The sequence below is a fragment of the Chlorocebus sabaeus genome, chromosome 26, assembly GCF_047675955.1.
Source record: "Chlorocebus sabaeus isolate Y175 chromosome 26, mChlSab1.0.hap1, whole genome shotgun sequence".
In the NCBI taxonomy this organism is placed as follows: domain Eukaryota; kingdom Metazoa; phylum Chordata; class Mammalia; order Primates; family Cercopithecidae; genus Chlorocebus; species Chlorocebus sabaeus.
Window position 1 is genome coordinate 25303545 of NC_132929.1, and position 16140 is coordinate 25319684.

The 16140-nt window shown below is 37.2% G+C and overlaps 2 protein-coding genes across 10 annotated transcripts in view; one reads left to right on the forward strand and one right to left on the reverse strand.

Annotated features, from left to right (window-relative positions):
• The window catches only part of FAM227B (family with sequence similarity 227 member B), a 521377-nt gene that overhangs the window by 318334 nt on the left and 186903 nt on the right, over positions 1 to 16140 (reverse strand). The gene's annotated exons all lie outside the window — the stretch shown is intronic.
• Positions 1 to 16140, forward strand: part of DTWD1 (DTW domain containing 1) — a 179812-nt gene that overhangs the window by 13996 nt on the left and 149676 nt on the right. For 3 of the 5 annotated variants that reach the window (XM_073012163.1, XM_073012161.1, XM_073012162.1), the window contains one exon: positions 14872 to 15198. The exons of the other annotated variants lie outside the window; for them this stretch is intronic. In XM_073012163.1, the coding sequence (XP_072868264.1) occupies positions 14872 to 15119 (248 nt within the window). In that variant the 3' untranslated portion in view covers positions 15120 to 15198. Of the gene's footprint in view, positions 1 to 14871; positions 15199 to 16140 lie in introns of those variants that run through there. 5 annotated transcript variants of the gene reach the window in all.

Genomic DNA, 16140 nt, shown 5'->3' on the forward strand with positions numbered 1-16140 from the left:
TTATTATATATGTGAGTGTGTATTTATATATTATATATATTTTTGATTGATCAGTTAAGTTTCGGGCTTTGTAACACTTTACCCTTAAATATTAAGTATACATTTTCCTTTTTTTGTTTGAGACAGTCCCAGTCTGTTGCCCAGGCTGGAGTGCAATGGTGCAACCTTGGCTCACTGCAACCCTCCTCCTCCTGGGTTCAAGTGATCCTCCCACCTCAGCCTTCCAAGTAGCTGGGATTACAGGTGCCCACCACCACACCTGCCTAAATTTTGTGTTTTTAGTAGAGACAGGGATTCGCCATTTTGGCCAGGCTTGTCTCAAACTCCTGACCTCAGGTGATCCTCCTGCCACAGCCTCCCAAACTGCTGGGATTACAGGCATGAGCTACCATGTCCAGCCTAAGTGTACATTTTCTAAGAATAAGAATATTCTCCTATATTAATAAAGAATGACATCTCTTTTATAAACACCCTAATGGTGAACACATTTCCTAAGCAGTTAGATCTTCTCTTTTGTTTTTTGTTTTTTGCCTTATAGGTTTGTTGTTGTTGTTTTCTGAGAGGGAGTCTTGCTCTGTTGCCTAGGCTGGCAGTGGCACAATCTTGGCTGGCTGCAACCTCCGCCTCCTGGGGTCAGGCGAGTCTCCTGCCTCAGCCTCACTAGTAGCTGGGATTACAGGCACACACCACCGCTCCTGGCAAAGTTTTTTTTATTTTCTTTTTCTTTTTTAAAAATTTATTTATTTTTATTATTATTATACTTTAAGTTCTAGGGTACATGTGCATAATGTGCAGGTTTGTTACATATGTATACTTGTACCATGTTGGTGTGGTGCACCCATCAACTCATCAGCACCCATCAACTCGTCATTTACATCAGGTATAACTCCCAATGCAATCCCTCCCTCCTCCCCCCTCCCCATGATAGGCCCCGGTGTGTGATGTTCCCCTTCCCGAGTCCAAGTGATCTCATTGTTTAGTTCCCACCTATGAGTGAGAGCATGCGGTGTTTGGTTTTCTGTTCTTGCGATAGTTTGCTGAGAATGATGGTTTCCAGCTGCATCCATGTCCCTACAAGGGACACAAACTCATCCTTTTTTATGGCTGCATAGTATTCCATGGTGTGTATGTGCCACATTTTCTTAATCCAGTCTGTCACTGATGGACATTTGGGTTGATTCCAAGTCTTTGCTATTGTGAATAGTGCCGCAATAAACATCCGTGTGCATGTGTCTTTATAGCAGCATGATTTATAATCCTTTGGGTATATACCCAGTAATGGGATGGCTGGGTCATATGGTACATCTAGTTCTAGATCCTTGAGGAATCGCCATACTGTTTTCCATAATGGTTGAACTAGTTTACAGTCCCACCAACAGTGTAAAAGTGTTCCTACTTCTCCACATCCTCTCCAGCACCTGTTGTTTCCTGACTTTTTAATGATCGCCATTCTAACTGGTGTGAGATGGTAGCTCATTGTGGTTTTGATTTGCATTTCTCTGATGGCCAGTGATGATGAGCATTTTTTCATGTGTCTGTTGGCTGTATGCATGTCTTCTTTTGAGAAATGTCTGTTGATATTCTTTGTCCACTTTTTGATGGGGTTGTTTGTTTTTTTGTTATAAATTTGTTTGAATTCTTTGTAGGTTCTAGATATTAGCCCTTTGTGAGATGAATAGATTGCAAAAATTTTCTCCCATTCTGTAGGTTGCCTGTTCACTCTGATGGTAGTTTCTTTTGCTGTGCAGAAGCTCTTTAGTTTAATTAGATCCCATTTGTCAATTTTGGCTTTTGTTGCCGTTGCTTTTGGTGTTTTAGACATGAAGTCCTTGCCCCTGCCTATGTCCTGAATGGTATTACCTAGGTTTTCTTCTAGGGTTTTTATGGTATTAGGTCTAACATTTAAGTCTCTAATCCATCTTGAATTAATTTTCGTATAAGGAGTAAGGAAAGGATCCCGTTTCAGCTTTCTACTTATGGCTAGCCAATTTTCCCAGCACCATTTATTAAATAGGGAATCCTTTCCCCATTTCTTGTTTTTCTCAGGTTTGTCAAAGATCAGATGGCTGTAGATGTGTGGTATTATTTCTGAGGACTCTGTTCTGTTCCATTGGTCTATATCTCTGTTTTGGTACCAGTACCATGCTGTTTTGGTTACTGTAACCTTGTAGTACAGTTTGAAGTCAGGTAGTGTGATGCCTCCAGCTTTGTTTTTTTGACTTAGGATTGTCTTGGCAATGCGGGCTCTTTTTTGGTTCCATATGAACTTTAAAGCAGTTTTTTTCAATTCTGTGAAGAAACTCATTGGTAGCTTGAGGGGGATGGCATTGAATCTATAAATTACCTTGGGCAGTATGGCCATTTTCACAATATTGATTCTTCCTATCCATGAGCATGGTATGTTCTTCCATTTGTTTGTGTCCTCTTTTATTTCACCGAGCAGTGGTTTGTAGTTCTCCTTGAAGAGGTCCTTTACACCCCTTGTAAGCTGGATTCCTAGGTATTTTATTCTCTTTGAAGCAATTGTGAATGGAAGTTCATTCATGATTTGGCTCTCTGTTTGTCTGTTACTGGTGTATAAGAATGCTTGTGATTTTTGCACATTAATTTTGTATCCTGAGGCTTTGCTGAAGTTGCTTATCAGCTTAAAGAGATTTTGGGCTGAGACAATGGGGTTTTCTAAATATACAATCATGTCATCTGCAAACAGGGACAATTTGACTTCTTCTTTTCCTAACTGAATCCCCTTGATTTCTTTCTCTTGCCTGATTGCCCTAGCCAGAACTTCCAACACTATGTTGAATAGGAGTGGTGAGAGAGGGCATCCCTGTCTTGTGCCAGTTTTCAAAGGGAATTTTTCCAGTTTTTGCCCATTCAGTATGATATTGGCTGTGGGTTTGTCATAAATAGCTCTTATTATTTTGAGATATGTTCCATCAATACCGAATTTATTGAGAATTTTTAGCATGAAGGGCTGTTGAATTTTGTCAAAGGCCTTTTCTGCATCTATTGAGATAATCATGTGGTTCTTGTCTTTGGTTCTGTTTATATGCTGGATTACATTTATTGATTTGTGTATGTTGTACCAGCCTTGCATCTCAGGGATGAAGCCCACTTGATCATGGTGGATAAGCTTTTTGATGTGCTGCTGGATCCGGTTTGCCAGTATTTTATTGAGGATTTTTCCATTGATGTTCATCAGGGATATTGGTCTAAAATTCTCTTTTTTTGTTGTGTCTCTGCCAGGCTTTGGTATCAGGATGATGTTGGCCTCATAAAATGAGTTAGGGAGGATTCCCTCTTTTTCTATTGATTGGAAGAGTTTCAGAAGGAATGGTACCAGCTCCTCCTTGTACCTCTGGTAGAATTCAGCTGTGAATCCATCTGGTCCTGGACTTTCTTTGGTTGATAGGCTATTAATTATTGCCTCAATTTCAGAGCCTGCTATTGGTCTATTCAGAGATTCAGCTTCTTCCTGGTTTAGTCTTGGGAGAGTGTATAAGTGTCCAGGAAATTATCCATTTCTTCTAGATTTTCTAGTTTATTTGCGTAGAGGTGTTTATAGAATTCTCTGATGGTAGTTTGTATTTCTGTGGGGTCGGTGGTGATATCCCCTTTATCATTTTTTATTGCGTCTATTTGATTCTTCTCTCTTTTCTTCTTTATTAGTCTTGCTAGCAGTCTATCAATTTTGTTGATCTTTTCAAAAAACCAACTCCTGGATTCATTGATTTTTTGGAGGGTTTCTTGTGTCTCTATCTCCTTCAGTTCTGCTCTGATCTTAGTTATTTCTTGCCTTCTGCTAGCTTTTGAATGTGTTTGCTCTTGCTTCTCTAGTTCTTTTAATTGTGATGTTAGGGTGTCAATTTTAGATCTTTCCAGCTTTCTCTTGTGGGCATTTAGTGCTATAAATTTCCCTCTACACACTGCTTTAAATGTGTCCCAGAGATTCTGGTATGTTGTATCTTTGTTCTCATTGGTTTCAAAGAACATCTTTATTTCTGCCTTCATTTTGTTATGTACCCAGTAGTCATTCAGGAGCAGGTTATTCAGTTTCCATGTAGTTGAGCGGTTTTGATTGAGTTTCTTAGTCCTGAGTTCTAGTTTGATTGCACTGTGGTCTGAGAGACAGCTTGTTATAAATTCTGTTCTTGTACATTTGCTCAGGAGTGCTTTACCTCCAATTATGTGGTCAATTTTGGAATAAGTGTGATGTGGTGCTGAGAAGAATGTATATTCTGTTGATTTGGGGTGGAGAGTTCTGTAGATGTCTATTAGGTCTGCTTGCTGCAGAGATGAGTTCAATTCCTGGATATCCTTGTTAACTTTCTGTCTCGTTGATCTGTCTAATGTTGACAGTGGGGTGTTGAAGTCTTCCATTATTATTGTATGGGAATCTAAGTCTCTTTGTAAGTCTCTAAGGACTTGCTTTATGAATCTGGGTGCTCCTGTATTGGGTGCATATATATTTAGGATAGTTAGCTCTTCCTGTTGAATTGATCCCTTTACCATTATGTAATGGCCTTCTTTGTCTCTTTTGATCTTTGATGGTTTAAAGTCTGTTTTATCAGAGACTAGTATTGCAACCCCTGTTTTTTTTTGTTCTCCATTTGCTTGAAAGATCTTCCTCCATACCTTTGTTTTGAGCCTATATATGTCTCTGCATGTGAGATGGGTCTCCTGAATACAGCAGACTGATGGGTCTTGACTCTTATCCAGTTTGCCAGTCTGTGTCTTTTCATTGGAGCATTTAGTCCATTTACATTTAAGGTTAATATTGTTATGTGTGAACTTGATCCTGCCATTATGATATTAACTCGTTATTTTGCTCGTTAGTTGATGCAGTTTCTTCCTAGCCTCGATGGTCTTTACATTTTGGCATGTTTTTGCAATGGCTGGTACCGGTTGTTCCTTTCCATGTTTAGTGCTTCCTTCAGGGTCTCTTGTAAGGCAGGCCTAGTGGTGACAAAATCTCTAAGCATTTGCTTATCTGTAAAGGATTTTATTTCTCCTTCACTTATGAAACTTAGTTTGGCTGGATATGAAATTCTGGGTTTAAAATTCTTTACTTTAAGAATGTTAAATATTGGCCCCCACTCTCTTCTGGCTTGTAGAGTTTCTGCCGAGAGATCTGCTGTTAGTCTGATGGGCTTCCCTTTGTGGGTAACCCGACCTTTCTCTCTGGCTGCCCTTAAGATTTTTTCCTTCATTTCAACTTTGGTGAATCTGGCAATTATGTGTCTTGGAGTTGCTCTTCTCGAGGAGTATCTTTGTGGCGTTCTCTGTATTTCCTGAATTTGAATGTTGGCCTGCCCTACTAGGTTGGGGAAGTTCTCCTGGATGATATCCTGAAGAGTGTTTTCCAACTTGGTTCCATTTTCCCCCTGGCTTTCAGGCACCCCAATCAGACGTAGATTTGGTCTTTTTACATAATCCCATACTTCTTGCAGGCTTTGTTCATTTCTTTTTCTTCAGATTTCTCTTCTCGCTTCATTTCATTCATTTGATCCTCAATTGTTGATACTCTTTCTTCCAGTTGATCAAGTCGGTTACTGAAGCTTGTGCATTTGTCACGTATTTCTTGTGTCATGGTTTTCATCTCTGTCAGTTCGTTTATGGCCTTCTCTGCATTAATTATTCTAGTTATCAATTCTTCTACTCTTTTTTCAAGATTTTTAGTTTCTTTGCGCTGGGTACGTAATTCCTCCTTTAGCTCTGAGAAGTTTGATGGACTGAAGACTTCTTCTCTCATCTCATTTAAGTCATTCTCCGTCCAGCTTTGATCCGTTGCTGGCGATGAGCTGCGTTCCTTTGCAGGGGGAGATGCGCTCTTACTTTTTGAATTTCCAGCTTTTCTGCCCTACTTTTTCCCCATCTTTATGGTTTTATCTGCCTCTGGTCTTTGATGATGGTGATGTACTGATGGGATTTTCGTGTGGGTGTCCTTCCTGTTTGTTAGTTTTCCTTCTAACAGTCAGGACAGTCAGCTGTAGGTCTGTTGGAGATTGCTTGAGGTCCACTCCAGACCCTGTTTGCCTGGGTATCAGCAGCAGAGGCTACAGAAGACAGAATATTGCTGAATAGTGAGTGTACCTGTCTGATTCTTGCTTTGGAAGCTTCCTCTCAGGGGTGTACTCCACCCTGTGAGGTGTGGGGTGTCGGTCTGCCCCTAGTGGGGGATGTCTCCCAGTTAGGCTACTCAGGGGTCAGGGACCCACTTGAGCAGGCAGTCTGTCCGTTCTCAGATCTCAACCTCCGTGTTGGGAGGTCCACTGCTCTCTTCAAAGCTGTCAGAGTCGTCTGCATCTGCAGAGGTTTCTGCTGCCTTTTTGTTGTTGTTGTTGTTGTTGTTGTTGTTGTTGAACTGTGCCCTGTCCCCAGAGGTGGAGTCTACAGAGACAGGCAGGCCTACTTGAGCTGCTGTGAGCTCCACCCAGTTCGAGCTTCCCAGGGGCTTTGTTTACCTACTTAAGCCTCAGCAATGCCGGACGCCCCTCCCCCAGCCTCGCTGCTGCCTTGTGGTTAGATCACAGACTGCTGTGCTAGCAATGAGGGAGGCTCCGTGGGCTTGGGCGTGGGACCCTCCGGCCAGGTGTGGGATATAATCTCCTGGTGTGCCCGTTTACTAAGACCCTTGATAGAGCGCAGTATTGGGGTGGGAGTTGCCCGATTTTCCAGGTGTTGTGTGTCTCAGTTCCCCTGGCTAGGAAAAGGGGATTCCCTTCCCCCTTGCGCTTCCCAGGTGAGGGGATGCCTCGCCCTGCTTCAGCTCTCGCTGGTCGGGCTGCAGCTGCTGACCAGCACCAATTGTCCAGCACTCCCTAGTGAGATGAACCCAGTACCTCAGTTGAAAATGCAGAAATCACCTGTCTTCTGTGTTGCTGGCTCTGGGAGCTGGAGACTGGAGCTGTTCCTATTTGGCCATCTTGCTCTGCCCCTTTTTTTAAATTTTCATAGAGATGATTTCACCATGTGGACCAGGCTGGTCTCAAACTCCTGACCTTAGGTGATCCACCAGCCCCAGCCTCCCAAAGTGCTGGGATTACAGGCGTGAGCCACCATGCCCAGCCTGCCTTACAGTTTTTAAAAATAACTTTATTGAGGAATAATTAACATATAATAAACTACATATGTTTCAAGAGTATTAAAGTTTTCTCATATGTGTACAGCTGTGAGACCATCACTACCAGTTAGAAAATGAACCTATCCACCCCCTGCCAAAGTTTCTGCCTGACCTTTCATGATCTTTCTCATCCAGCTTTCCCCACAGCACACTTCCACACTCTCCAAACCCATCTCTAATCAATGATCTGTATCTTATCGTTATAGATTAGATGCATTTTCTGGAATATTATATAAATTGAATCATATAGTATGTACTCTTTTCCTTTTTTTGGTTTGGCTTTCTCACACAAAATAAATAACTTGACACTCATTTTTGTTGTAGCATGTATCAATAGGTCATACATTTATTGCCAAGTAGTATTTCGTTGTATGGATATGCTACAATTAGTATTATCTACTTATCTGTTGATGGACATTTACACTGGTTGTTTCCCATTTTCTGCTATTTCAAATAAAGTTGCTATGACACTTGTGTTAAAAAAAAGAAAAAAAAAAAAGGATGTTCTCCTGTATAATAAATACGGTACCACTATCACTCCTAAGAAAATTAATGAAAATTACATAATATAATCTAATATACTGTCCATATTCAAATTTCCCTAGTTGACCCAAAAGTACCTTTTGTACCTCCCCCCATATAGCATTTAAACTCATCACAGTTAATTTGGTTATTATGTATCTTTAGTCTCTTTTAATCTAGAGTAGTCCTGTTTTTGTTTTTCATGACTTAGACTTTTGTGAAGAGGACAGGTCAGTTGTCTGTTTCATTGTGATTAGTTTCAGTCTAAATATGTTGGCTAGGATACTTACAGGTAAGGATAAATCCAGCATTGTCTGTCTAGTTTATATCTATCATTTGGGTATAATTATTAATAACATGTAATTTCACTCTCAGAAATGAACCTTTTAGCTGATAAATTGTATGGTTAACCAATTCATAGGTGAATTCATACTTTATTGTTGCATCAAATTAGGATGCACATAATGCAAATCGTTCTATTATTTGTGATAACTTTCATTACTTGATTAAAGTGGTGATTGCCCAATCTCTCCATTATAAAGGTTTATTTTTTCTCTTTGTAAGTAGTAGTAATCTACGGGGTGATGTTTTCAGACTATGGACTGTTTCCCAAAAACTTTTCACCAGTGATTTTAGTATTCATTGATGATCCCTGCATAAATCGAATAATTACACTGAGAATTGAAAAATGGTGAAATTTTAATTACATGGTTTCTTCCGACATTAGTTAGCCAATATTCTTATGTAAAGAAGAGCTTTTCCTTTTTCCCCTATTCTTTATTTCTCTCTCTTTCCACCCCTTTTTGAGATCACTATGGTCTTATGGATTTTCTTTTTAATTCAATATGCTATAATTTATTATAGCATATTCATGCTAATCTTTTTGATAATAATCTTTTTGACGTTGTAGTTCTCTCAAATTTTGCCAGTGGAAGCCCTTCAAGTACTTCATGGCATGGCCTCTTTTGTCTTTTTGGTACAACAGACAAGTTCACTTGTATTTTTTTCTGCCTCAGACCTGTAATCAATTGTTTTTCTAAGAAGCTATAGTTTCTTTTAATAGGAAATGGTATTAGAAACTAAGATCTGGTAAATTCATTACTTTTGGGATGTCATTGCTTCAATGGATAGAGCCAGGAAAAATGCACAGTTATGTGTCATGAGTTCACACAGATAGTTCGAATTCATATTTAACATTATAGGGATTTTATTTCTTTTAGAGTGAAAAACTTCATTCCTAATAATAGTGATTTAAAAACAGTTACTTTACTTGTCCATGTATGATTAGAAGGCAAGAAAGCTGTTCAGTTGATATTAGGCAGTTGCTAAAACAGTTTGTTTCAAACTGGGAGAGATTCTCTCAGGCTATTGTTAAAAATGTGCATTATCTGGAAAAGAACATTTTGACACTTTTTGGAGTCTGACTGGTGTTCATTAATTCCAAGCTGAAGCGAGTGACAACACTAGATTTAATGAGCTTAATTTATGTAGTTTATGCATCTGAGATCTTCATATACGTTAGTAAAGTTGCTTTGAAAGTCTAATTGTGTGTGCTTTGTGTCTTACGTGTGTGGGAGAGAGTAAAGGGCAGGTACTAGGGAGCATAGGATCTTTAAGAAATTTTGTTGCTGATGTTTGATAGAAAGACAAATGCCTAAGCCCTAAGGCTGTGCTCTTTGAAAAAGAGAAAGGGAACACTGCCCCTGCCACATTCCTGTGGATGTTTACAGCAGCAGGTTACTTGCCAGTTCGAAGATTTTTCTGAGCCATTTTTCTTTATAGTTACCTTATATGGTAATTGAAAAGATCAAATGAAAATACATACGTAAAAACCCTTGACAAAACTATAAAAGGAATTATTGTGGTATTATTCGAAATCTCTTTTCAGTGTCCACATTTGGCTTGCCTAAAATCAGATTTGTACAAAAGATTTTTGTTATTCCTTCCTAATTCACATGGAAAGTATCATATGTTTCAGTTCTGTGCTAGATCAAAAATTTTTGAAGGGTAAAATCATAAAAGGAACAGATTTCTAGAGGCAAATTTTCTGCATGACCTACTTCAACCCCTATCCTTTGTGGTTCCTCATTGTACCACAGGAAACAATTAGGGCTCTACAGATATTTATAACCTGTGTATATGTGAAATACTAATTTCTGAATAAACCAAGTTACTTCCATAAGAAACAATCCATGGTTTTTATAAATTGTTGGCTTTAGGCTTTAAAACTTTTTGTCATTTCATGGGATTAATCTGAACAAACTAAGTCTAAACCTCAGTTAAACCCTCAGGTGTATTGGAAGTTATGTTTCCATTATCTTATTATGAATGCTGAGGTTAGGAATCCCCTTAACAATGTAAAACCATACTGTTTTGCCAAATTTTTACAGAAAAATAGCTCTGTGTGTTCTACCAATGTCAAAACGTTTGAAGGTAGAGTGCCTAATTTAATCACAAAAGGTAAACCTAAACCTACAAGTGAAGAATGATATAACATTCTTGAAGATTTGTCATAGGAAGCCTTGGCAGAATGTAGGGGGAGACATCGTTTCTTTTTGTTGGGTGGGAGTCCAGATTATATTTAAATGGCATTATACTGAAATTTGTTATAAAATTAGCCAGCTCTTTCCCTTCAGTTTGACTGTATTGATACAACTTTTAAAGTGATAACTTTGTTCGCGTTATAAGCATTGCCTAAACTACACTCCTCGTGTCAGTGAGTGCTGTGTCCTATACTAACTTATTCAATCCTCACATCGAGTATATGAGGTAAAGGATGTCATCCTCACTTTGCAATTGAAGAAACTGAGGCAGCACTTTTGGAAGGAAAAGCCATTTGTAATTATCTACTTTAAGTTTCTACTGCTAAAATATTTTACTAGTTTTGAGCCAGATGTAGTGGCTCATTCCTGTAATCCCAGCACTTTGGGAGATGAAGGTGGAAGTATCATTTGAACACAGGAGTTCTAGACTAGCCTAGGAAACATAGCAAGGCCTACATCTCAACAAAAAATAAAGTAATTAGCAAGGTGTGGTAGTGTGCACCTGCAGTCTCAGGTACTTGGGAGACTGAGGCAGGAGGATTGCTTGAGCCCAGCAGTGAGCTATGATCATGCCACTGAACTCCAGCCTGGGCAACAGAGCAAAATCCCTCAAGAAAAAATGTTTATGATTTTTACTATAATTTTATTATAAAGTTACTGATTGTTAGAAATACTAGGGTATAAAAATATTTTGCATTCAAGAAACTGAAATATTTAATGTGGTCTAGAATGCATACATATATGAGAATGGTAAAAGAGACTGGAGAAATTCAAATGATAAATATCTTATTTTATTCAGCATGCCTGGGCATTTGTTCTTTTATCTATAGTGCTGTGGCATCATTAAAAAATTTTAAGCTTGTCATTGACATGATTAGATTATATTTTAAGTCTAATGGAAAGTATTGGGCTGGAACATGACTTTAAGCTCCAGTTCCTTCACTAAATAAGCAAAGAGGTTTTGCTTGTTTGTTTTTAACTGTTTTATATTTTTAAATAAATTGTGATACATATGAAATATATACACACACACTCACACATATCGTTAAGTTATAAAGCATAATGATATAATGAATAATTAAGAAGGCAAGCACCAGTATTTCTAACTTCCATTTACCCATGTTCTCCCTTGTGCCATTCCCCTTCTTCCCCTGACAATTATTTTCCTGAATTATGCTTTTTTAGATTATAGTGTTATCTTTTTTAGATATAGTGTTTTCATAAACTATATATAATTTAGTTTTGCTTTATTTTAACCTGTGTGGTGTTTTCTTAGGGTTTGCTTTCTAAAGTCACATTTTGTTTCTAGGGTTTATCTATATTGTCATATCACTGTAGCTGTAGTTTATTCGATTTCACTGCCGAATAATATCTGTGAATATACTACAGTTTATCTGGTTTCCTGCTAATGAAACATTTCGGTTATTTCTAGTTATTGCTATTACAAATAATGCTACTACACACATTCTTGTGCATATACAAGCTCCTCTTGTAGGAGTCACATTGCTGGGTTGTTGAGTATGAGAATATTCACCTTTACAAGATAATGCCAAATTGTTTTTCAAAGTGGACATACAAAGGAATATTTCCATTATTAATGTATAAGCTCTCCATTGATCCATAATCTCTCCTACCTTGGTATTATCAAATGTCTGATTTTTGCCAATCTAGTGTTTTAAAATGGTGTCTCATTGTCATCTTCATTTACTGTTCTCTAATTACTAATTGGATTGAGAATTACAATGTTTGTTTGGCCATATACATGTCCTATTCTGTGAAATATCTATGCCCATTTTTCTAGTATTTTAATTGATTTGTAGAAATTCTTTATATATTCTAGAATATAGATAATGTAAAATATCTTCTTGCAGTTTGTGGTTCATCTTTTTAATTTCTTCGTTTTCTTTTGAGGAAAAAAATTCTTAGTGTGGAATTTATCAATATGTTTGTGTCTTGTTTGAATCCTTCTCTTCTGCAAGATACTATATGGCTAATGATTTGCCTGAGATTTTATTGTATTTTCTGTGTAAGTAATGCCAATTTCATTTCTTTCCAGTTCTTATCCATCCAATTAATTTATTGTTCTTTATTACTATGTTAAGACCTCTAATGCAGTATTTAATTGAAGCCCAATTATTTAATTGTAGAAGTCATCCTTCTCATGTTTCAATCTGATAATCTATATCTTTTAAATAGTAAGTTTAGTTTATTTACAATTGCTGTATCGATGTAATTGGATCTACTTTCTACCATCTTAATTTTTATTTCTATTTGTGCTTTTTTATAATTTTTGTTTCTTTTTTTGATTGAATGAGGTTTTTCTTATTCCATTTTTATTCCTATTTCAGTTATTTTAGAGAATTGCCCATATCACTTAAAAAGTTCAAAGCCAAACAATGTTTAACCTCTCCTTTTTTACATTGTATGGACTTCATATGCTGAAGCTTCATTCAGCCTCCTCCTGGTTCACAATGTTATTGTTAATATCATTATTTTTGTTCTGTCCTTTATTGTCAGTCTACAGATTAGTTACTATTACTGTTTTTGTTTTATACAGGCAACATTTATGTGGATTTGCACAGATGTTTACCATTTTCTTTACTCAGTGTTTTATCAAATACATCCTTTAGGAATTCCTTTAATTTGGTCTCTTGTTGCCATATGTTCAGTTTTTATTTGTCTATTAATGTTTGTCACTTTTTTCTTGATATGTTGTTCTGGTGGGTTCACAATTTTAGGTTGCCAGTCTGTTTTTTGTTTGTTTGTTTGTTTGTTTGACACTTGGAAGATATTATTCTAGTGTCTTCAATATTCTGTTGTTACCAATGGGAAGTCTTTGGTCATTCTAATTACCTTTTCATTGTATATGATCTGTCCCTTCTCCATGACTTCTTTTAAAATCTTCTCTTTATCTTTGGTGTTTTGCAGTTACATAATATGTAATAGATCTAGGCACTGATTTGTTTGTGTTTATCTTGCTTGAGACACATGATGTTTCATGTATCTGTGGCTTTTTATTGTTTAAAATAATTTCTGGAAAGGTCATTGGCATTATCTCTTTAACCGCTCCCTCTCTTCCATTCTCTTTGTTCTCTCTTCCTCCAACTCCTATCAGTCATTTGATCTCCATATCTCTGAATATTTTTGTGTTTCTTTTATTATTTCTTGTCTGTGCTACATTTTACATTGAGTAAAAGTGGGATGTGACAGTGGGAAATCATTAATGACTTAGAAGTTCCAGTTGGTCATTGGGCCAATTTTGATGCCACCTTCTCTCTTTTATTTCTCACTTTAAAATAAAATTTGCAAAAACAAGAAAATAAATATAGTATGAGTCCAATTACTGGCCTAAGGAGCTAAAAGCATTCTGGGTTTGTATGATGACAGCTGAGTTATAACAGATGAGAGTTCTATTCTGTTATTGCATTAATTATTCCCTCTTTAAATGTACAAGAGCAAGACATTCTACCTGACTCTGTTATTGAGCTCTACAGCATACATGTGACAGAGCTAAAACAAACAAACAAACAAAAGAAACCATAGCTTTAGGATACTCTGTTCATGAATATAGCCCGAAAGTGATAATCAAGAAGTAAACTTTTACCACTATTAAGGAACATTAAGCTGCCTATCTCTCAGTGAATTTCAGAGTGATATTTTAAGTAAGTTTAGGCTGTAATCCCAGCACTTGGGGAGGCTGAGGTGGGCGGATCATGAGGTCAGGAGATCAAGACCATCCTGGCTAACACAGTGAAAACTGATCTCTACTAAAAATACAAAAAATTAGCCCGGCGTGGTGGCGGGCCCCTGTAGTCCTAGCTACTTGGGAGGCTGAGGCAGGAGAATGGCGTGTGAACCCAGGAGGTGAAGCTTTCAGTGAGCCAACATCATGCCACTGCACTCCTTCCTGCCTGCATGACAGAGCAAGACTCCGTCTCAAACAAACAAACAAACAAACAAAAAATTAGTTTAGGCTGAGCACTGTAGCTCATACCTATAATCCCAGCACTTTGAGAGGCCAAGGCAGGAGGATCACTTGAGCCCAGGATTTTGAGACCAGCCTGGGCAACATAGCAAGATACTATCGCTAAAAAAAAAAAATAATAAAAAATCTTAGCTGGATATGGTGGTGTGCACATGTAGTCCCAGCTACTTGGGAGGCTGAGACGGGAGGATCACTGAGTCCAGAGTTTGAGGTAACTGTGAGCTATGATCACGCTGCTGCAGTCTAGCCTGGGTGACAGAGTGAGACTTCATCTCTAAACAAACAAAAAAGTCAGTTTGTCAAGGAAATGAAACCCTTCTGAAAATTAGTGAATGTAGTCCTATCAGAGATTCAGATTTTTGAAGAGGCTGATACATAGAAGATTGGAAGACATGAATACCTTAAATGTTAACTACTTTTAATTCATTGGTCTAAGACTCAGTATAACTGTCATGTGTAAGATTTTATTATTTGTTTTATGTTGCTTCTGTATATACCTTAAGGTGTTCAAGAAAATGTCTTGTTTCAAACTGGGATTAAGGAAGTTAACTGTAGTCTTTAAAAAAAAAAATCCTTAGAATAATTAAGAGAAATTATTATTATTCTACCAAGCCTGTGGTTAAGAAGACATATTTATATATTTTTCTTTCTTTCTTTCTTTTTTTTTTTTTTTTTTTTTTTTTTTTTTTTTTTGACAGGGTTGTTACAAGTTGAGTTGAAAACAAGAAAAACTTGCTTTTGGCGCCATCAAAAAGGAAAGCCAGATACTTTCCTTTCTACAATTGAAGCCATTTACTACTTTCTGGTAGACTACCATACTGATATATTAAAAGAGAAATACAGAGGGCAATATGACAATCTTTTATTTTTCTATTCTTTTATGTACCAGTTGATAAAGAATGCCAAATGCTCTGGAGATAAGGAAACAGCAAAACTTACACATTAGTTTTTAACAAGCCACTTATGTCTTTTTATTTTGCTAACATTAATAAACTTATATTTGTGCTTTGTTTTTTCTTAAGAAATAATCATATATAATGCCTGTAAGACCATTTGAAAAAATTCCAGTTTTATATATATTACTTCATATTTCTTAAAGGGAAGGAAATTGTATCTAGGGGAATTTTTCAGAGATACTTTTGATAGAAAAACTTAATTCAGAAGTTATTTGCTCAGTGAAACCTCAGTTTCATTACTACATTTTAATATAGTGTGTTATGTCTCTGTGATTAGATATATTCAGTTAGATCTAATTAGCTATTTATTTCAAAATCTTTATATCTTTTCACCTGTACTCATGACCACCTTTAGAAGTAAATGAGGTTACAATCTACTGGCTGAAAAATAGGTCATAAGTGATTTTTCTTGAGGTTAGTAGCAAACATAGGCAGAACTAGAATTAGAGTTCCAGTGTCTAGGGCTGTTTCTTTAAGCCCTAAGGTTGTTAAAAGCAGAGACTCTGGAGCTAGACTACCTGAATCTAAATCTCAGCCTTTCTGCTTATCAGCCATGTCATTTTCTTCCATTTGTACAAAGCAGGTGATACTGAGTAACTACCTTATAGGATTAACTGGGAATTAACTGAGTTAATATCTTAAGTGGCTTTCAGCAGTACCTGAAATATAGTAAGTGTCATATATATATATATTTTTTTTTACTCTTTTTATTTTATTTGGAATTGCGAACTAAGAATAATTGAAGCCCAGCTGCTAGTGGCCATCTCTGCTGCCAGATGAAAAGAGCCTGATTTAGAATGAAGTCAGCAAACGAAAGCAGAGTAGAGAAAGACTGAGTCCTGATGACATCATTTATTCACCTAGACCTAGCTGCTTTTGAATAGAGCCCTACTGTACTGAATAGCTTTTGTCTGCTCTTTTCTATTCTGCTCCCTGCTCTGTGAGGTAGATTCCCTTGCTCTCTTGCTTTTGGTTGGGTTCAACAAATGGGAAGCACCTGTGGGAGACTAG